The sequence below is a fragment of the Myotis lucifugus genome, unplaced genomic scaffold (assembly GCF_000147115.1).
Source record: "Myotis lucifugus unplaced genomic scaffold, Myoluc2.0 scaffold_186, whole genome shotgun sequence".
In the NCBI taxonomy this organism is placed as follows: Eukaryota; Metazoa; Chordata; class Mammalia; order Chiroptera; family Vespertilionidae; genus Myotis; species Myotis lucifugus.
This window is the reverse complement of record NW_005871234.1, coordinates 1,511,562-1,529,028: the sequence shown is the minus strand read 5'-3', so window position 1 is coordinate 1,529,028 and position 17,467 is coordinate 1,511,562. Positions and strand designations below refer to the sequence as shown.

Sequence of the window (17,467 nt, the reverse complement as noted above, 5' to 3'; positions counted from 1 at the left end):
CAGCACGGTGACATTTTTCAAGTCCCCTAAAGTTCCAGCCTTGGTGGGAACATCGTCTAAGCTCCGGAGGCAGTGGGAGAGCTTAGTCAACTGCTTTGCTGCTGTGTAGCAGGGTTCACCACTTCCCAGTGGGTGGAGCGGTACTATCGTATTCCTCCCCTTCGTTCAGCTAATTCCTTCTTAGGTTCTATTACTTTGATTCTAATGTCTGGAGAACTTTTTCCTGGTGCAAGTAACACAGACCCATGTCCAGCTGGCTTAAACAGTATCTGTGAGGAATCTCTCTTCTTCTTCCTTCTTCCTTCCTCTTCTTCCTTCTTCTTCTTAGATTTCAGAGAGAAAGGGAGAGGGAGAGAGAGATAGAAACATCAACGATGAGAGAAAATCATCGATTGACTGTCTCCTGCACGAGCGTGAAACCAGGGCATGTGCCCTGACCGGGAATCAACCATGACCTCCTGGTTTATAGGTCAGTGCTCAACCACTGAGCCACGCCAGCTGGGCTCAGTTCTGCTTCTTTACGTTGGCTTCATTCCCAGGTGGTTCCTCCCAAAGATGGCCTCATCGGCTTAGAAACCTGAGCCCAAAGCGATGCTTTCCCCCAGTAGTTCCAAAGAAGTTCTGGAGCAATAACTCATTAACTCAATGAGAAAATACTCATTGATTCAACTTGGGTGATATGTGCTCATTCCAGTCCTCTGGTCGACCAGGCCTTTATCACATTCTTACCTCTGAAGCCAGGGATGGACCATCAACCCCCACCCAGACCACATGGACTGAGAAAATGGAAAGGAACAATGGTTCCCCAAGGTCAAAGCAGGGTGTTCTTCTCATGAGGAGGACTGGGTGCTGGGCTGCAAAGGGAACAGACATCACACACTCATACATCCATGTGGAAATGCCAAACAAATGGAACTCAAGAACAGGTCAGGATGGAGAGGCAGAGCTGAGACTTAATGGGTTTACGGTGTGAGTTAACTCCAGGGAGTGCATCGGACTGCCAGGGGAGAAGATAAGGCAAAGCGGGCATGAAGACCTCCCATCAGGAGACAAGATTAGGACAGCAGCAAGAAGAGGAGGTCAGAGAGCCCAAACTAGGCACCTTAATGGTAACCTATAAAGACTGAGGGGTCAAGAGAATCAGCCAAGGGGTCAAGTTGGTGAAGACCCCGGTGACAACTGAATTGTCTAGCAGGTGGGCTGTGATCTGGTGGAGCACGTTGACATCAGAGGGTGGTTGAAACCTGATTGCAGGCAGTTAGAAGGCAATGAGGAAAGGGGTAGAGATCCCAGGAGGTAGGGGAGGGGTGACTAGAAGCCAGAGGTGATGGGGGAATGCACAGTGGGAGTTGAGGGTGACCAGGGCTGGGATTCCAGGAAGGGTGGCTGCTTGTGCCAGAAGAGGTCTGGAGAGGACACATATCATGACCCTTGGAGTAAAGGGCAGGCAAGGCCACTTATTGGAGACGAACCTAGCAATGAAATCTGAGGAGAGGACCTAGGTGCCCGGAGTGGCAGGGATTGGAGAGTAGGGTACAGAGGGCAGGAACAAACAGTGACACACACAGGGGTATTGTCAGGTGAGGTGACATCTTGGTCACTGCATTATGGTACCAATTGTCCAGCCTGTCTTACGGGTGTGGTTCGCATGACATGGAAATAAGCACATCTTTTAAGAATTTTTTTTGAGATGTAACATACATCCAGTCAGGTACATATAGTGCACGAATCTCAAGTGTACAGTTAATTGTTTACATATGTATACACCTGTATCACATAAGGTTCCCTCCTGCCCCTTCCCAGTCCATAGAGACCCCTAGGGGTAACCTCCATTCTGACTTTGTCATCTTCAATTTAGTCTGTTCTTAAACTCCACGTATATGGAATCCTATAGTGTGCACTCTGGTCTGGCTTCTTCCATCCATGTTGTTGCATGTATCAATGGTTCCTTTTCTTACTGCTGAGTTACTATTCCATTATGAATAAATATACCACAGTTTATTCATTCTATTGGTGATGGGCACTTGGGTTATATCCAGGTTGGAACTATTATAAATAAAACGAATGTCTTTTTAAAGATATATATTTTTATTGATTTCAGAGAGGGAGAGATAGAAATGTCAATGAGAGACACATCTAATGACTGCCTCCTGCACACCCCACACTGGGAATCTAGCCTGCAACCCTGGCATGTGCCCTGACCAGGAATTGCACCCTGGGACCTCTTGGTCCATGGGACGATGCTCAACCCACTGAGCCATACCGGCCATGCAAAATGAATGCCTTTTTTTTTTTTTTCTTAATGAATTCTTATTCTTTTTCACTCTCCTACATGCACAGGCCCTTGCACGGGTAGCACAGCAAGCCAGCCCCCTCTGGGAGGTCAGGCCATGGGTCTCCCCTCGCCCATCTCTCTGGGCACATGTTGTCCTGGGAAAGTCAATTTCCTCTCGCGTATGGGGTACGGGGTGTGAGGAAGGGAAGCAGAGATACCCTTCCTAAGACTTACTCCCTCTCTTCTAGCCTCCTCACCCCTGACCGCGGGTGCCCTGAGCCTTCCTGATCCCGCAGGGGGGCTCACCCGCGGCCCCCCATGAGTGCACCCGGTTGATCGGCGGGGCGGCCGCGGTGGAGCCCGGAGGCCGCGGGGGCGGCGGGGCCATGGCCTCGCTGGACCTGCCGTACCGCTGCCCCCGCTGCGGGGAGCACAAGCGCTTCCGGAGCCTGTCGTCTCTGCGAGCGCACCTGGAGTACAGCCACACGTACGAGACCCTCTACATCCTCTCCAAGACCAACAGTATCTGCGAAGGTGCCGCAGCGGCTGCAGCGGCAGCCGCGGCGTCTGGCTTCCCGCTCGTGCCCGAGCCCGCCGCCCTGCTGGCGGTGCCCGGCGCCCGGCGCGAGGTCTTCGAGAGCACGTCCTTCCAGGGCAAGGAGCAGGCGGCCGGGCCGGCGCCCGCCACGCCCCACCTGCTGCACCACCACCACCACCACGCGCCCCTCGCCCACTTCCCCGGCGACCTGGTGCCGGCCAGCCTGCCCTGCGAGGAGCTGGCGGAGCCTGGCCTCGTGCCCGCCGCCGCCGCCCGCTACGCGCTGCGCGAGATCGAGATCCCGCTGGGGGAGCTGTTCGCCCGTAAGTCCGTGGCCTCCTCCGCGTGCTCCACGCCGCCGCCCGGCCCCAGCCCTTGCCCCGGGCCCACCACCGCCTCGCCCGCTTCCCCCTCGCCCGCCGATGTGGCTTACGAGGAGGGCCTGGCGCGCCTCAAGATCCGCGCCCTGGAGAAGCTGGAGGTGGACCGGCGGCTGGAGCGGCTGAGCGAGGAGGTGGAGCAGAAGATCGCCGGCCAGGTGGGCCGGCTGCAAGCCGAACTGGAGCGCAAGGCCGCGGAGCTGGAGACGGCGCGGCAGGAGAGCGCGCGGCTGGGGCGCGAGAAGGAGGAGCTGGAGGAGCGCGCGTCTGAGCTCTCGCGCCAGGTGGACGTGAGCGTGGAGCTGCTGGCCTCACTCAAGCAGGACCTAGTGCACAAGGAGCAGGAGCTGAGCCGCAAGCAGCAGTGAGTGGCCCGCCGGGCCCGTGGGGGAATGTGCCCGTCTCTGTTCCCTAGTGGGTGGCCCTGTGAGTCATTGTGCTACTGCCATCACCGTGAGTGTGGCAACGAGTGTGTCTGTGTGTGAGGCCATGAGCATGGAACGATGGTGCATGTGGGGCCAACAGTGTCATGACTGTGTTTAGGACTGTGAGTCCATGATCTTGAAACATGTTCTGTAAAATATATATATTATCGATTTCAGAGAGGAAAGGGAGAGAGAGAGAAATATCAATGATGAGAGAGAATCATTGATCGGCTGCCTCCTGCACGCCCCATAGTGGGGATCAAGCGTGCAACCCGGGCATGTGTCCTGACCAGGAATCGAACCGTGACCTCCTGGTTCATAGGTCGATGCTCAAGCACTGAGCCAGGCCGGCCGGTGAAACACATTCTTCATTTGGCTTCCAGGACACTCTCCTGGGATCTCCTTCTGTCTCTTTGCTCCTCCTCAGTCTTTGTTGCTTCTCCTTATGTCTCTGGTCTTTAAGTGTAGAATGATGAGATATGTAGATGTTATGCATCTGTCCCCATAGTGATGCAAGCTCCATGGTGGCAGGAATTTTTCGCTGCTTATTCACTGCTGTGTCCCCAATACCTACAACAGTGCCTGTCTCCAAGAAGGTGCTCAGTCAATGTTGAGTGGATGCATGAACGACTGTGAATGCAATTGGGAGTAAATACTCTTGTGACTCTTAAGTGTGCTGTGTGTACATGGAACTCCTGGAGGTGGTAGTGCAATGGGAAGTGTGCTTCTGCATCTGAGAATGTTTCTGAAAAATGTGTGTGTGGTGGGGGTGGGGGTGGGGGTGGGGCTGGGGGGTGTTTGAATGTGTTGGTGAGACTGTGCCTTTCTCAGACTGTGTGCCTGCGAATGAGCATGAATACATGTATTTGAGTGTGGGGCTATGTATTGGATTTTGCGTACTTGTCTGTGTGACCGTGTGTGTCTGTGAGTGTCTGGAGGCAGGAGGTGGCTGTGTGTGACTGAGTGTGCCTGGGGCACAGGGATGTCCAGTTGTGTGGGGCTGGGTGAGTGGGGTGTGAGTGTGTAACTCGGAATATATGCTGGCATTTCCGTGTGTGTCATTGTGTGGGACAGTGCCTGGGCCCGTTCTGTGTGTTTCCATGTGACCATGAGCAGACACCGGGGACAGCTGTGCCCCATGTCGCTCCCCCACTGGCCAGGGCCTCCTCTAGAGGGTGGGCGGGCGGACAGGCTGAGGCACGGGGGTAAGAGACTGCTCTGGGCCCAGGGAGGTGGTGCAGATCGACCAGTTCCTGAAGGAGACTGCGGCACGGGAGGCCAGCGCCAAGCTGCGGCTGCAGCAGTTCATCGAGGAGCTCCTGGAGCGGGCTGACCGTGCCGAACGGCAGCTGCAGGTCATCAGCAGCAGCTGTGGCAGCACACCGAGTGCCAGCCTGGGCCGTGGAGCTGGGCCCGGGCCCCGGGGCCCAGGCAGAGTGGTGAGTGCCCACCTACCTTCCCTCCTCCACCTGCACACCTGATTTCCACAAACTCCCCTCACCTGTGGCCTGACATCCCCCCTGTGATGCTCCCTTTTTGGCTCTTCCCCATGAGCAGACTGTAGGCCTGAAGTAGGGGGTCAAGGAATAGGGGAGCCCCTCTGAGGTGGCAGAAGCACAGGCCCCTGAGGCTGTAGTGAGGTGTGATTCAGAGGCCCATCCCTGCAAATGAGAGCCCAGGAGCCACAAGCTGGGCCTGGGGTGCGGGGTGGGTATGCGGAGGGGGCTGGCGAGCCTGCCTCTTGGCTGTCTGTCTATCTGTTTGTCCATCTTTCCCAACTTTTTTCCTTCTTCTCTCTCCTCTGCTCTCCATCTTGCACCCTGTTTTACCTGCTCCTTCTCATCCTCTTGCCTCTGCCCTCCTTCCCTTCCCTCCTGCTCTGGGGCCCACAGCGAGAACACCACGTGGGGATGGCCATGCCTAGCACATATGCGGTGTCACGGCATGGCTCCTCTCCCAGCACAGGGTAAGCCTCGGGCCCACCTCCCTGCCCCCCCACACAGCCCACCCTCACCCTGGCCCACTGGATGGCTGGTCTCCCCTCTCCCCATCCTTGGGTCCCCTCTGTTCGTCTGCCTTTCCACACTCAGAGGGGGCTCTTGGAAAGTAGGGTGGGTGGGTTGCCCTTGGCCAGCGTTAGGGGTGGGATGGGGAGTTCGGCAGGCCTGGTGCCTCTCCCTTCTCCTTACCATCTGCTCCACCCCACCGTAGGGCCTCCAGCCGCGTCCCAGCTGCATCCCAGAGCTCAGGCTGCTATGACAGTGACAGTCTGGAGTTGCCCCGGCCAGAAGAAGGGGCCCCGGAGGACAGTAACCCTGGAGGCGTGGGCACACGGGCCCCGGCTGCCAACGGTGGCTCAGAGCGGGCTCAGGCCCCTCGAAGCTCAGGCCTGCGGCGCCAGGCCATTCAGAACTGGCAGCGCAGACCCCGCCGGCACAGCACGGAGGGCGAGGAGGGTGACATTTCGGACGTGGGCTCCCGAACCACCGAGTCAGAGGCTGAGGGCCCCTCGGACGTCCCCCGCCCTGGGCCTGCTATGGCTGGGCCAGTAAGCAGCTGCCGGCTCTCAGGTGAGTCCTAGGCGGGTGGGCAGAGAGCCAGGCTTTCCCTGGTGCAGGCCCTCTCAGAAGACACAGGGCTGAGGCAGCACATCTCCTGGGCTCCTGCACCTCCTTTTCCCCAGCCCAGACCTCCCACAGTGAGAACGACACTCCCACCCAGCGCCTTGCCAGCCCCGGCAGGAACTCCTGGGGCAGGGCGTGCTGCAGCACAGGGCACTCCAATTGGGTTGTGCACAAGGATGCCACACCAAAAGGGCTCCATTTATGTGGTGGGTTCACTGACATTTACAGGAGAGTAGCTAGGTGTTGGCTCCGGACTCTGTGGCCCCTGAAGCAGTTGGAGGAGGGGTGCCTTCCCTTATAGAAACAAGGCCAGGCACATACGCGGGCGGGTCAGGGCCAGGAGGTGAGAGGGCTCCGGTCAGGGTGTGGGCTGCCCCTGTGACTGCTTTGGGCAGCCTCTCACCTGCCTCTGTTCCCAGAGGCCCCATTTCTGTCCATCCATACCCTAACCCTCCAAACCCTTTCCTTCTCCAAACGTGATTCAGTTGCCTCATCTAGGGGGTGAGGTCAGACTATGCGATGACATATTATCTTAAAAATAATTTACTTGAGGAAAGACTACCTTTTCTAATTTGCAAAATTAGGGGCGGGGTGACGCAGAAGAGAGGAATGCAGAGGCCCTTGTCTTTCTCCCAAGGCACTGGTCCCCCAGCATGGGTCCCCCATGCCCACGCCTCCTGCAGCTCCTACCCTACATCGCCATGCTGGCCTTTGATCCTCCACACTCACCTTTGACCCTTTGGTATTGTGCAGCCCGTTCTGAGGGAGGCAGTGGGCGGGGTCGGCGAGCAGAGAGGGGCAGCCCCTCACGTTCCAATGAGGTCATCAGCCCAGAGATCCTCAAGATGCGAGCCGCCCTGTTCTGCATCTTCACCTACTTGGACACCCGCACCCTCCTGCATGCCGCCGAGGTCTGCCGCGACTGGCGCTTTGTGGCCCGCCACCCTGCTGTCTGGACGCGAGTGCTGCTCGAGAATGCCCGGGTCTGTTCCAAGGTACCTGTTTCTGCCCACTCTCCCTGCCCTCCCACTCATCCCTGCTGTGAACTCACATGTGTGCACACACACACGCACACACCCATCCCCCCTGCTTTCCAGCATCTGGTCCCTCCAGGTTTGGTCCTTGCAGTCCTTACAAGACCCCCAACTCTTGCCTGGTTTCCTAAAATGCTCTCATGGAGCTCCTATCCTGGAGCTGGTCCACCTCCAGCCAACCAAGTTCAGACCCCTCACCCCCCGGTCGCCCCTCTCTCCCTGCAGTTCTTGGCAATGCTGGCTCAGTGGTGCACCCAGGCCCACTCGCTGACACTGCAGAACCTGAAGCCTCGGCAGCGGGGCAAGAAGGAAAGCAAGGAGGAGTATGCCCGGAGCACCCGGTGAGGCTGTGGTGGGTGGGTGTGTGGGTGGGTGGGAGGGTGCTCCTGGGCCATAGACCTAGGATTCTGGGGGATGCTTCTCAGAGCAGGAGGGGGCCACAAGCCTCTCCCTGACCTCTTGGCCATCCCCAGGGGCTGTCTGGAAGCGGGGCTGGAGTCCCTGCTGAAGGCGGCGGGGGGCAACCTGCTGATCCTGCGCATCTCCCACTGTCCCAACATCCTCACTGACCGCTCGCTCTGGCTGGCCAGCTGCTACTGCCGCGCTCTGCAGGCCGTCACCTACAGGTGGGTCCATCCCACCAGAAGCATCCCCAGGAGGGGTCCCTGGGCTCTGCTCTGCATACCCTTCTCCCAGGGCTCTCAGGCAGAGACCCAAGAGCTCTGTGGCCCCAGGAAAGGGAGCAGAGGCCACCAGGGAGAGTGGGTGGCCCCAGCTTTGTCTCTTCTCAACAGGAGCGCCACAGATCCCGTGGGCCATGAGGTCATTTGGGCCCTGGGCGCAGGCTGCAGAGAGATAGTCTCCCTCCAGGTGGCGCCACTTCACCCCTGGTGAGCCCTGGCTGGGTGAGGAGGGGACAGAGTTGGGTGGGGTCTGCGGCTGAGGACTGAGCAGATCTAGGCCCACTCGATCGATTGTCTGGTTGGGGAGACCAGATTCACATTCATCAATCTGTGTGTTTAGGCGTTAGGAGCAAGGCTTAACATCATGTCCTGGTTATAGAGTATGACTTTGGGCAACCCAATTGTGCTTCAGTTTCTCAACCTGCAAAGTAAAGGTGATATTAGGGATCTGTTGACCTTATTAGGACTGTTGCTGGCTCAAATGAGATGTGTCCATGAAGCCCACAGGGCCCACAGTGAGTGATGCGTGAACACTAGGGAGGCTGGTTTGGCACGTGAAAGGCAGTTCAGGGTGGTCAGTGTATAAATGTACAAAAGAGCTGGTGGTTGGTGAGTCCTGGCTGTGGTGTCACTCATGGCTTTCCTTGGAGCTCCTCGAACATGTCAGCTTTTCTGCTCCCTGCACCTTGACCTCCAAGCCCTCTCTTCACGTGACAACTCCTCCCAAGCCCTCCAGCGTCCCTGGGAGAATGTGTCACTGCTCTCCTGCCTTCATTCCTACTGCACCTTGTCCCTACCCTGCTATGGCCCACTGTGCAACAGTTTCTCTATATTTCAGTCTCCACGAGACTCATGGTTCTCAGGGCAGAGGCTGAAATGTCCGATCCACATCTGTGGTACCAAGGGTGTGACAGATGTCTGTGGCCAGGGCGAGTGTTGAGGGATGCATTGTTCAGGGAAACAGCCAGTTTGGTGTGAGTGGTAGGCAGAGCCCAGCAGTGAGTGTGTAAAGGCAGGTCGGGGAAAGGTCAGGAAGGCCTTGCCTAAGGGGCTTAGATTTTTGCATTTTTTATCTAGAAAGTGCTGGGAAGCGATTGGGGATTTTAGATCGTAAAAAATGGGGTTACATCAGACAAGTAACATTCTTTGTGCCCCTCTTCACCCCACTGTCTGCTCCTTCAGGGCAGGGACCATGTCTGTACTGTCACCACTACATCCCCAGGGCCTAGCTCAGTTGTTCTTGGCTTAGTAGATACTTACAACCATTTGTTGAATGACTGAGTGAGGGAATGTAGGAATGACTGGCTTACCTTTAGCAGCAGGTCGTCTAGTGATAATCCAGATGAACATTGATCATGGTCTGAACTGTAGGTTGAAGATTTATTCAGGAATCGGAATCCATGGGTCTTGGCAGGAGATGAGGGAGGGGGAGTCAGGGATGATCCCAGGTTTCTGACTTGAGCAGCTGGGGTGATTGGTGGGGCCCTTGCCCAAGGGTGAGCCTGAAGGTGATCCCAAAGGAGGATGAGGCTTGGGGTGTCATATAACCAGCAGCTTTCTGACAGCCCTTCCTTCCCCCCATTCTCCAGCCAGCAGCCCTTGCGCTTCAGTAATCGTTGCCTGCAGATGATCGGTCGCTGTTGGCCCCACCTCAGGGCCCTGGGGGTTGGGGGTGCCGGCTGTGGGGTGCAGGGCCTGGCATCACTCGGTAAGTTTTTCCTTGGGGCTAGGGTGGGGGTTAGTGGGATGCAGGCATGGGCGCGATACTGAAATCTCAGAGGAGCTCTGGGCTGCAGCCTGGGTGATAGCAGGAGCATCAGGTGGGCGGGAGGTAACCTGGAGAGTTCGGTCAGCAGCACCTTCCCCCTTCCTCTTCCTAGCAAGAAACTGCATGAGGCTGCAGGTCCTGGAGCTGGACCACGTGTCGGAGATCACCCAGGAGGTGGCGGCTGAGGTCTGCCGGGAAGGCCTGAAAGGACTGGAGATGCTGGTGCTCACGGCCACCCCCGTCACCCCCAAAGCCCTGCTGCATTTCAACAGTGAGTGATGGGGCATGCGGGGTGGGGTACAAGTGTCACCTCTTACCATGCCTTGCCAGCAGGTAGCATAACCAGTTCCCTGTCACTCCTGGTCAGCAAGCACAGTGCTGGGGTTACTGACCAGGGCTCTAGCCCTGGCTTTGCCACCAATGCCTTCTGAGGCCGGTGTGACATTCAAGGCCTTCTAACATGTGGCCCAAGTAGTTCAGTTCAGCTACATCTATTGCCCTGTGCTCTACCCACGTTGGAGACAGGAGCTATGCAGCAGCATTGGCCCCCATGTGAGCCTCCAGCCAAGGGCAGAGGCAGGAGAGCAGGCAGGTTAAGAGCATAGGTTCTGGGGCTTGACTGACCTGGGTCTCAATTCTGACTCTACTGCTTATTAGCTGTGTGGCTTCAGGCAGGTTACTATACATCTGGGTTCTGTACCCCATTTTCTAAGCTGAACTTCTAGAATGAATGAGAGGATTAAATGAGATGATGTGTGTGAACCTCCAAGGACAGTTCAGAGGGAAGACTCCTTTCCCTGGTATAGATTCCAAGTCATGCCTCCTCTGGCCCCACTCCCGCCAGCTATCCACTCCGTCTCCGGTCATTCCTCCACCTTCTAGAGGACATGGGTGCCCAGCTTGGGCTGCCCACACCCAAAAGTGAGACCGTCATCCAAGACCATTTGACCCTCGGCAAGACCTCAGGTTCAGAGCACCAAAGGTTCTTTGACCTTATTATTCCCAGGATCCTCTTCTTCCCTCCCCTTCAGCTTCATGGCCTTGCCTTGGACTGACCACCAGAACTAACGGCTCAGCCTTCAAAATCATGACCTTCAGGACCCTCTCAGCCTCCTGACCTTCCTGCTCCTCCTCTCCTGACTTCATGGCAACATTCGGTCCCTTAAGCTCCCAACTTGTTTGCTCCCTGTCTCCCTTCCTCTGTGCTCCAGCCGAGACCCATCAGCCTCACTTCCGCTACTCTGTCTTTGTAATTCACTTCCAAATGCCCAGGCCACAGCACAACTGTCCCTTCTGCCAGGGAAGGTCCCAGAGCTCCTGCACAGCTGTTGCCCACTCATCCTCCCAGAGTCCACCACAGCCTCTGCTCTGACATCACCTTCCACCTGCTCCCATCGTCTGGTTGAGCCCCGGGGCAGTGTGGGTCTGCTCTCCTGGTTATGATCTCAGTGCCTGGCATTTGATTGCCTCTCAGTAGGTTCTGATTTCCTTAGTGATGGGAGAGGAGGCAGCCCGGCCAAACTCGGGCTCCTATCTTACCCACCTTTTCCCAGGCATTTGCCGGAACCTCAAGTCCATTGTGGTCCAGATTGGGATTGCTGATTATTTCAAAGAGCCCAGCAGTCCCGAGGCCCAGAAGCTGTTTGAAGACATGGTGACAAAACTCCAGGTGAGGAATTGGCTCTGAGGCCACCCAAGACCCCATGACCCTAGGATGGGGCTGGGGATTTGGGTTGTGATGTGAAGAAAGCCCCACCTGTGTGACCCTGAGGATTTGGCCCTGAGGAGAACTAACCCAGGTTTGCTCTGCAGGCCCTGCGACGGAGGCCCGGCTTCTCTAAGATCCTGCACATCAAGGTGGAAGGCGGCTGCTAACCCGGGTGAGGGGCGGCAGGGCCCCTGCCAGCCCCACCCAGGGCACTCTCTTTGGACTTCCAGAGGGACCCTGATTTGGACTAGACCTTCAGAGGCCTGGTGTCATCTCTGGCTTCCAGGAAGGGGTTGACGGTTTCCTGTCCTCTCCTGGGATAGCAGAACAACAGGCCTGACCCTGGGAACTGTCTCTTCAGGGCAGGGGCTCGGACAGAAGCTGCCCCCTGCCCCTACCCAATCCCCAGCTGGAGCAGCCTTCTGGGCACAGCCAGCGAGGAGCTGTCACCACCAGCACCTGGTGTCTTCCCCCTGAGGGTCTGCAATAACCACCCAGTGGCCCTTGGCTGCTCTGGCAGGCCTCCATTCTTGAGGCCCAGCCTCCCATCAGGTCCTCTGCAAGGCCCCAGGCAGGTCAGACTTGGTAAGGAGGGCTCTTCTCCTCGCCCTGCTCCGTCCCCGCCCTCTGTGGGGCACCCTTCAGACAGCCCACCAGGACTGGGTCCACATTCTCTGAGGAAAACACACGGGCCGAGGAGTCTGGGCAAGTGTCAGCCGGAGGTGAGGTAGCAGGAGTGGGCTTGGAAGGGCAAAACATTCACTCAGATTTTCTCCCCAGGACCTTGAAACCATCTCTCCCAAAGGAGGAAATTGCCAGGAAGAGAAAAAAGTTTCTATTGATATAGGCAAGACCTCCCTCCCCCAATAACCACATTTCCCATACACACAAGAGCTAAATTCTGAGCTAAAAGGTGCATGTTTCCATACCTGTCAGCAATCCTAACCCAGTCACCTGTGAGAAGCAGTTCCCGTCCTCAAGGAATGGCCTTCTTTTTTTAATATATTTTATTGATTTCAGAGAGGGAGGAGAGAGAGAAACATCAATGACGAAAGAGAATCATTGAATGGCTGCCTCCTGCACGCCCCCTACTGGGAGGTTGAGCCTGCAACCCAGGCATGTGCCCTTGACCGGAATCGAGCCCTGAACCCTTCAGTCTGCAGTCCGATGCTCTATCCATGGCACCAAACAGGCTAGAGCAGGAATGGCCTTCTAATCCAGGTGCTTGGGCAGGACTCTGATGGCCTTTGGATCCCCAAGGCTGTGTGGGAGGAAGTCAGTCACTGGCTGACCTCTGTATGGGGGCCTGGGGGAGGCTGGGAGGAGGCTGGTTTGATTTGCTTCCTTGTCTGGCTTGCTTAAAGATGTAGCCCTTTAAGGAAGTAGGCCCATTGAGCTAAGAATGAACTGGTCCCATGGGCTAAGGGCTTGGTTGGGAATTTTCTGCCTGGGGGTAGTTCTGAGGCCCAAGCCAGAGCCACTTGGCTTAGAAGCCACAGAATGGATGCAAGTGGGGGTTTCACTCACCCTCCCACGGTCCCCACAGGACCAGGTCCCAGCACTAAGACTCAGGTCTCCCAGTTCCTCTCAGAGCTCCCACAGTGGCTGAGGTGGGTCCTGCCAAGCTTCATTTGGAAAGTCCTTTCATTCACCTAGATTCATCTTAGGGTTTCCTTCTCTCCTGCACAGGACTGGCTTTCAGCCCTAATCACTAGGCAGCTGGTGGCTGAGGCAGGGTTCCTCCAATTGCTCAGTTCTTTCCAGGGACCCAACTTTCTGCTACAACCTAGCTTGAACATCAAGGCCCAGCCCTGGGTTACCCTGCAGTGAGGCCCCCAGAGCTGGGCCCCACAGACTCAGCGGTGCACCCCACTTCCCTGGCTCCACACCCAGTTCTCCCGGCTCTTCCCATCGTTGATGACTTTTCCTCCCATGGCTTATTCTGGCCCTGCCCTTTGAAGACCCCAAATACCAAGGGTGTCATGTTGGCAACACCTTGTTCTGTCCTGCACGAAGCCTTGGCGGTGTGGTATCTCCACTCCAGAGCAGCTGGCTTTATTGACTCCTCCTCAGCCCTGTCCCCAGGAATCATGGGAAGAAGCACAACTCTGCTGGCCTAGAGGGAGGCGGAGGTCTACTTAGGCCTGGCTGCCCCGGGTGCATCAGTCCTGCCTTCCAACTGCACCCTCCAAAGCCCTGCTCCACATGACCCCAGGATCAGAGGTGCTGCCCTCCCTGTCTCCTGGACAAAGCACAAAGGGGTGCCCTGCTTGGCCAGAGCCTGCCCTACCGGGACCTTTTCTGCCCCAGGAAGCCTCTGTCCCTGAATACAGGCTCTGGGCAGTTTCTCCCTGGGTGGGTGCCCACCGGGATGCCCGGCATCAGCCCTGGGAAAGGAAGTCAGTGCCCGGGCAGTGAGCTGAAGTGGGAGAAAGGACTGATGTCAGTAGTAGGTTTATTCACTCATTTGTTCATTTGTGTGACAGCCCTGCACACCACCAGCACTGCAGGCAGCAGAGTGAACAAGACTCCCTCTCCTGCTGGGGGGAAGTTTGCCTCTCACAGGTTTGGTTGTTTCCAGAAACGCCCCCAAGTCCAGCCAAGTGAAGGATGTATGGGAGTATATATTGTACATGCCCAGGCCCCTGTCAACAGGAACATGGGTTATAGTATGTCCCATTGCACACCTGACCCCAGGGCCAATAGACTTGCGTGGCTGAGAACTGGCAGGTTTGCAGGCCTCCACCCACACCAGCTCGATGCTATTTTTTGCTTCTCTTCAGGGGGGTGAGCCCTGCTGCTAAGCGGGGAGCTTTTGTTGGTGGGAATGCTCCATTTGTTCTTTGGCAACCCTATAGCTAGGGCTGATGACGGGGAACGGATGGAGGGCCCAGCCATCCTTCATCGCCCCTATCTCACACCTGACAAGATGCAAAGAGGAGGTTCAAAGAGCAAACCAAGGCAGGTCCTGCTCCAGGGGCCCAGGCATGTATAAGGGGCCCATGGGTGGGGCCACTTGGTATCCCTACCACCTTCCTGCCAGCACCTGGGGACTCCGAGTACTTGGATTGAGTGTTTGGTCATGCTTTATTTGGGCTGCCGCCTCTGCACTGGCAGGGAACAAAGGAGATGCTGTAGATGTCTGCATCCCAGAGTGGGAGGAGCAGGCTGCCCAGAACCATGGCTTTAACTGCCAGGAGAGACCATTGAAGGACCAAGGCAGCTCAGGTATTCCTATGGAGTTTGAGCCAGCCCCTCAGGAATTGCCTAAAAAAAAGAAAAGCTGCCTCCTTTCTAAGGTCTGCGGCTCCAAGGTTTGGCTCCATCCTTTGTCTTTGGGTCCTGCCTCTAGTCCTTTGGGCCGTAAGTGGGAGCTGCCCACATCCTAGTCCTTCTAAGGCGCTAAATGGAAGACCTTAACAGAGTGACTATCGGTGCCAAAGACCCAGTTCCTGCTGGACTTGGGGTGATAACAGGAGACATGGTGAGTGGGTGCAGGGCCCTTGTGCTCAGAGGACTCAAACTGATGGGATCTGTCCCAGCATGTCACCCCTGGTGAGTGTTACTTCTCTCCCTAAGGGGCCTGGCACATCTCTCTAGCCCTGCTGGCCATGCTTGCTCACCCAGCCTTGTCCCAGGCCTGCATTTCTGTATATATTGCTGTGTATCGTGTATATGTATTTATTCCTGGACAAGTGTGGTGTTCTGCAGCCCTTGCCTGAGAATAAGGTGTAGGATTGGGTGGAGATCAGAAATCAGAATACCAGGGCCAACTAAGGCAGCCAGCTCCTATTCCCTCCCCAACCCCTGGGAACCGGGCCAGTCCCAAGACCGCCCTGACAATCAGGCAGGCTTCCCCACATGAGGCCCAGCCTCACCTGCCACCACTGGCATGGCCCCAGGGAGGCTTGGCCTTGGCCTTCCAGCCTCAGCTCTGCCCTGGCAGGGGTCTTGCACTCAGAGGCCTGAGGTGACCCAGGCTTGCCTCCTGGCTGGCATGAGTAGGCTTGGCTCTAGTGGGCACTGCTGGTGGAGACCTCCACAACTGACCCCAGGCCCTGCCTTCCCTGCACAGCCAGGCTGCAAAGGGCCTGAGCCGTGAGAGGGTGGCTTCCCCCACCCCAAGCACATCAGGCAGGAGTGGAGAGCATTTTTCGATTTTGTTTCTTAAGTGGTGCCTGTACCTCCAGTCCCCAGGGGCCTTCAGTGGCCCCACTTCTCTGCCACACCAGGCATCACCATCCCAGCACTTTGCTCCATGTCACCCATAGATGCCCTTTGCTGAATGTACCTGAGTGTATGTATTTAAAAGGACTCACACAGGCATCAGAAAATTTATGGCTTTGTATCCAATAAAAGATGGTGAAACTGGAATATCTGCCTCAGGGCAATAAATGGTAGGTGGCCGTATTTGTCTGTCTGTGTCACCAAGCCTTTCTGCAGCTGAAGTGCACTGAAGCAGGAAAGAGGTGGGTGGCCAGAGCAGCATCAACAGGGTGAATGAAGCATCAGAAGACCTGTCTCGGGACTGCAGACGTCACTGGAGCAGGCCACGCCGGTGACTGCCCCTGCCACAGCTCACTCCCCCTCGGTGTCTGTGTGTGGACAGCAAGCCTTGGGGCCATTTCTGCCTCAGCCAGGAGAGACCACCTTTAAGGACGACTCCAGCACAAGTACAGCAGGAGCAGCAGGCACTGCCCAGTCCCTCACTGGCCTGGCCACATCCTCAGGAGGCTCTGATCAGCCAGTCAGGCTTCAGCCCGAGGGAGACACCAAATTGCCCAACATGGTCTGGCTTCAACTTCCCTATTTTACCCAATGGGGTCGCCCCACTGATTTGATTACTCAGGTATGAAACATTAAAAATCAGAAAAACCAACAGGTGTGTATACTTTAAACTGTGTGGCTCTAGCATCAAATAAGTAGATGAGCACTTATCCCTCTGTTCCTATCTTCATTATACATTTAGAGCAGCTGAGACTCAGAAAAATCAGTTTACATTAAGACTATCAAGTTAGGATGTGGGATTCCAAAGTCTGGATCTGCTCATACCCCATTTCACCTTTGAGTCCATCTAATTGGGAGTGGTTGGACTCAGGAATTAAAAAAACAAAAAAAACAAATAAAAATCACACCTGGCTGGTGTGTGTCTGTGGTTGAATGTCAACCTATGAACCAGGAGGTTAGAGTTCGATTCCCAGTCAGGGCATATGCCTGGGTTGCAGGCTTGATGTCCAGTAGGGAGGTATAGGAGGCAGCCGATCAATGAATCTCACTCATCATTGGTTTTTCTCTCTCCTCCCTTCCTCTCTCTGAAATTATATATATATATATATATTTAAAATCATTTCCCAGTACCAAGCAGCAAAAGCTTCAGTGGTTCAATATGACTTCCACAAGGACCAATGACAGCTAGCTGCAGGCCAGACCTCAGGACTAGCACAGACAAGAGGCAGTTAGATCCTGCTTTCCATAGATCTGTGCTGGCCAATTCAAACTTGTCCTGTTCAGAAGGGAGCTTAATGAGACCAGGTGGGTGCTCCTTCAGCCACCCCCTCAATGGACTGCTAAGGAGTCACTACAGTTTAAAAAGGATATGGCCACCCTGACCGGTTTGGCTCAGTGGATAGAGCGTCGACCTGTGGACTGAAGGGTCCCAAGTTCGATTCCAGTCAAGGGCATGTACCTTGGTTACGGGCACATCCCCAGTAGGGGGCGTGTAGGAGGCAGCTGATTGATGTTTCTCTCTCATTGATGTTTCTAACTCTCTACCCCTCTCCCTTCCTCTCTGTAAAAAATCAATAAAATATATTAAAGGATATGGCCTAAGACATTCCTCCAAGGCCCTCAACCTCAGGATCTTTACTGAGGGACCAAAAGATGGAACCAAAAGAATATGGAGGTAGAGGGGCAGACAAGGTCTGTAACACGTTTACTCAAACCTAGAAAATCCTGGGAGGTGCCTGGCGAGGCCAGGGCTGGGTAAGATAAACTTTGGAGAAAAGGAAGTGACTCCACATCTCCCAGCCACT

At 55.8% G+C, this 17,467-nt stretch overlaps 1 protein-coding gene across 1 annotated transcript; it reads left to right on the top strand.

The window, feature by feature from the left end:
* The first annotated feature begins 2,661 nt into the window (after positions 1-2,661).
* Positions 2,662-12,824, top strand: FBXO41 (F-box protein 41). The gene is made up of 12 exons (XM_023760624.1): positions 2,662-3,557; positions 4,847-5,057; positions 5,511-5,584; positions 5,830-6,188; positions 6,996-7,237; positions 7,502-7,617; positions 7,750-7,902; positions 8,071-8,166; positions 9,549-9,667; positions 9,840-9,998; positions 11,281-11,396; positions 11,540-12,824. The coding sequence occupies exons 1-12, from the start codon at positions 2,662-2,664 to the stop codon at positions 11,600-11,602; spliced, it is 2,604 nt and encodes an 867-aa protein (XP_023616392.1). The 3' UTR covers positions 11,603-12,824.
* The last annotated feature ends 4,643 nt before the right edge of the window (positions 12,825-17,467 follow it).

Excerpts from the sequence above, each read along its gene's own strand:
- FBXO41 (XM_023760624.1), top strand. The coding sequence starts at position 2,662 with ATGGCCTCGCTGGACCTGCCGTACCGCTGCCCCCGCTGCGGGGAGCAC. Across the intron at positions 9,668-9,839 it reads GCAGGGCCTGGCATCACTCG|CAAGAAACTGCATGAGGCTG; the intron begins GTAAGTTTTTCC and ends TCCTCTTCCTAG. Across the intron at positions 9,999-11,280 it reads AGCCCTGCTGCATTTCAACA|GCATTTGCCGGAACCTCAAG; the intron begins GTGAGTGATGGG and ends ACCTTTTCCCAG.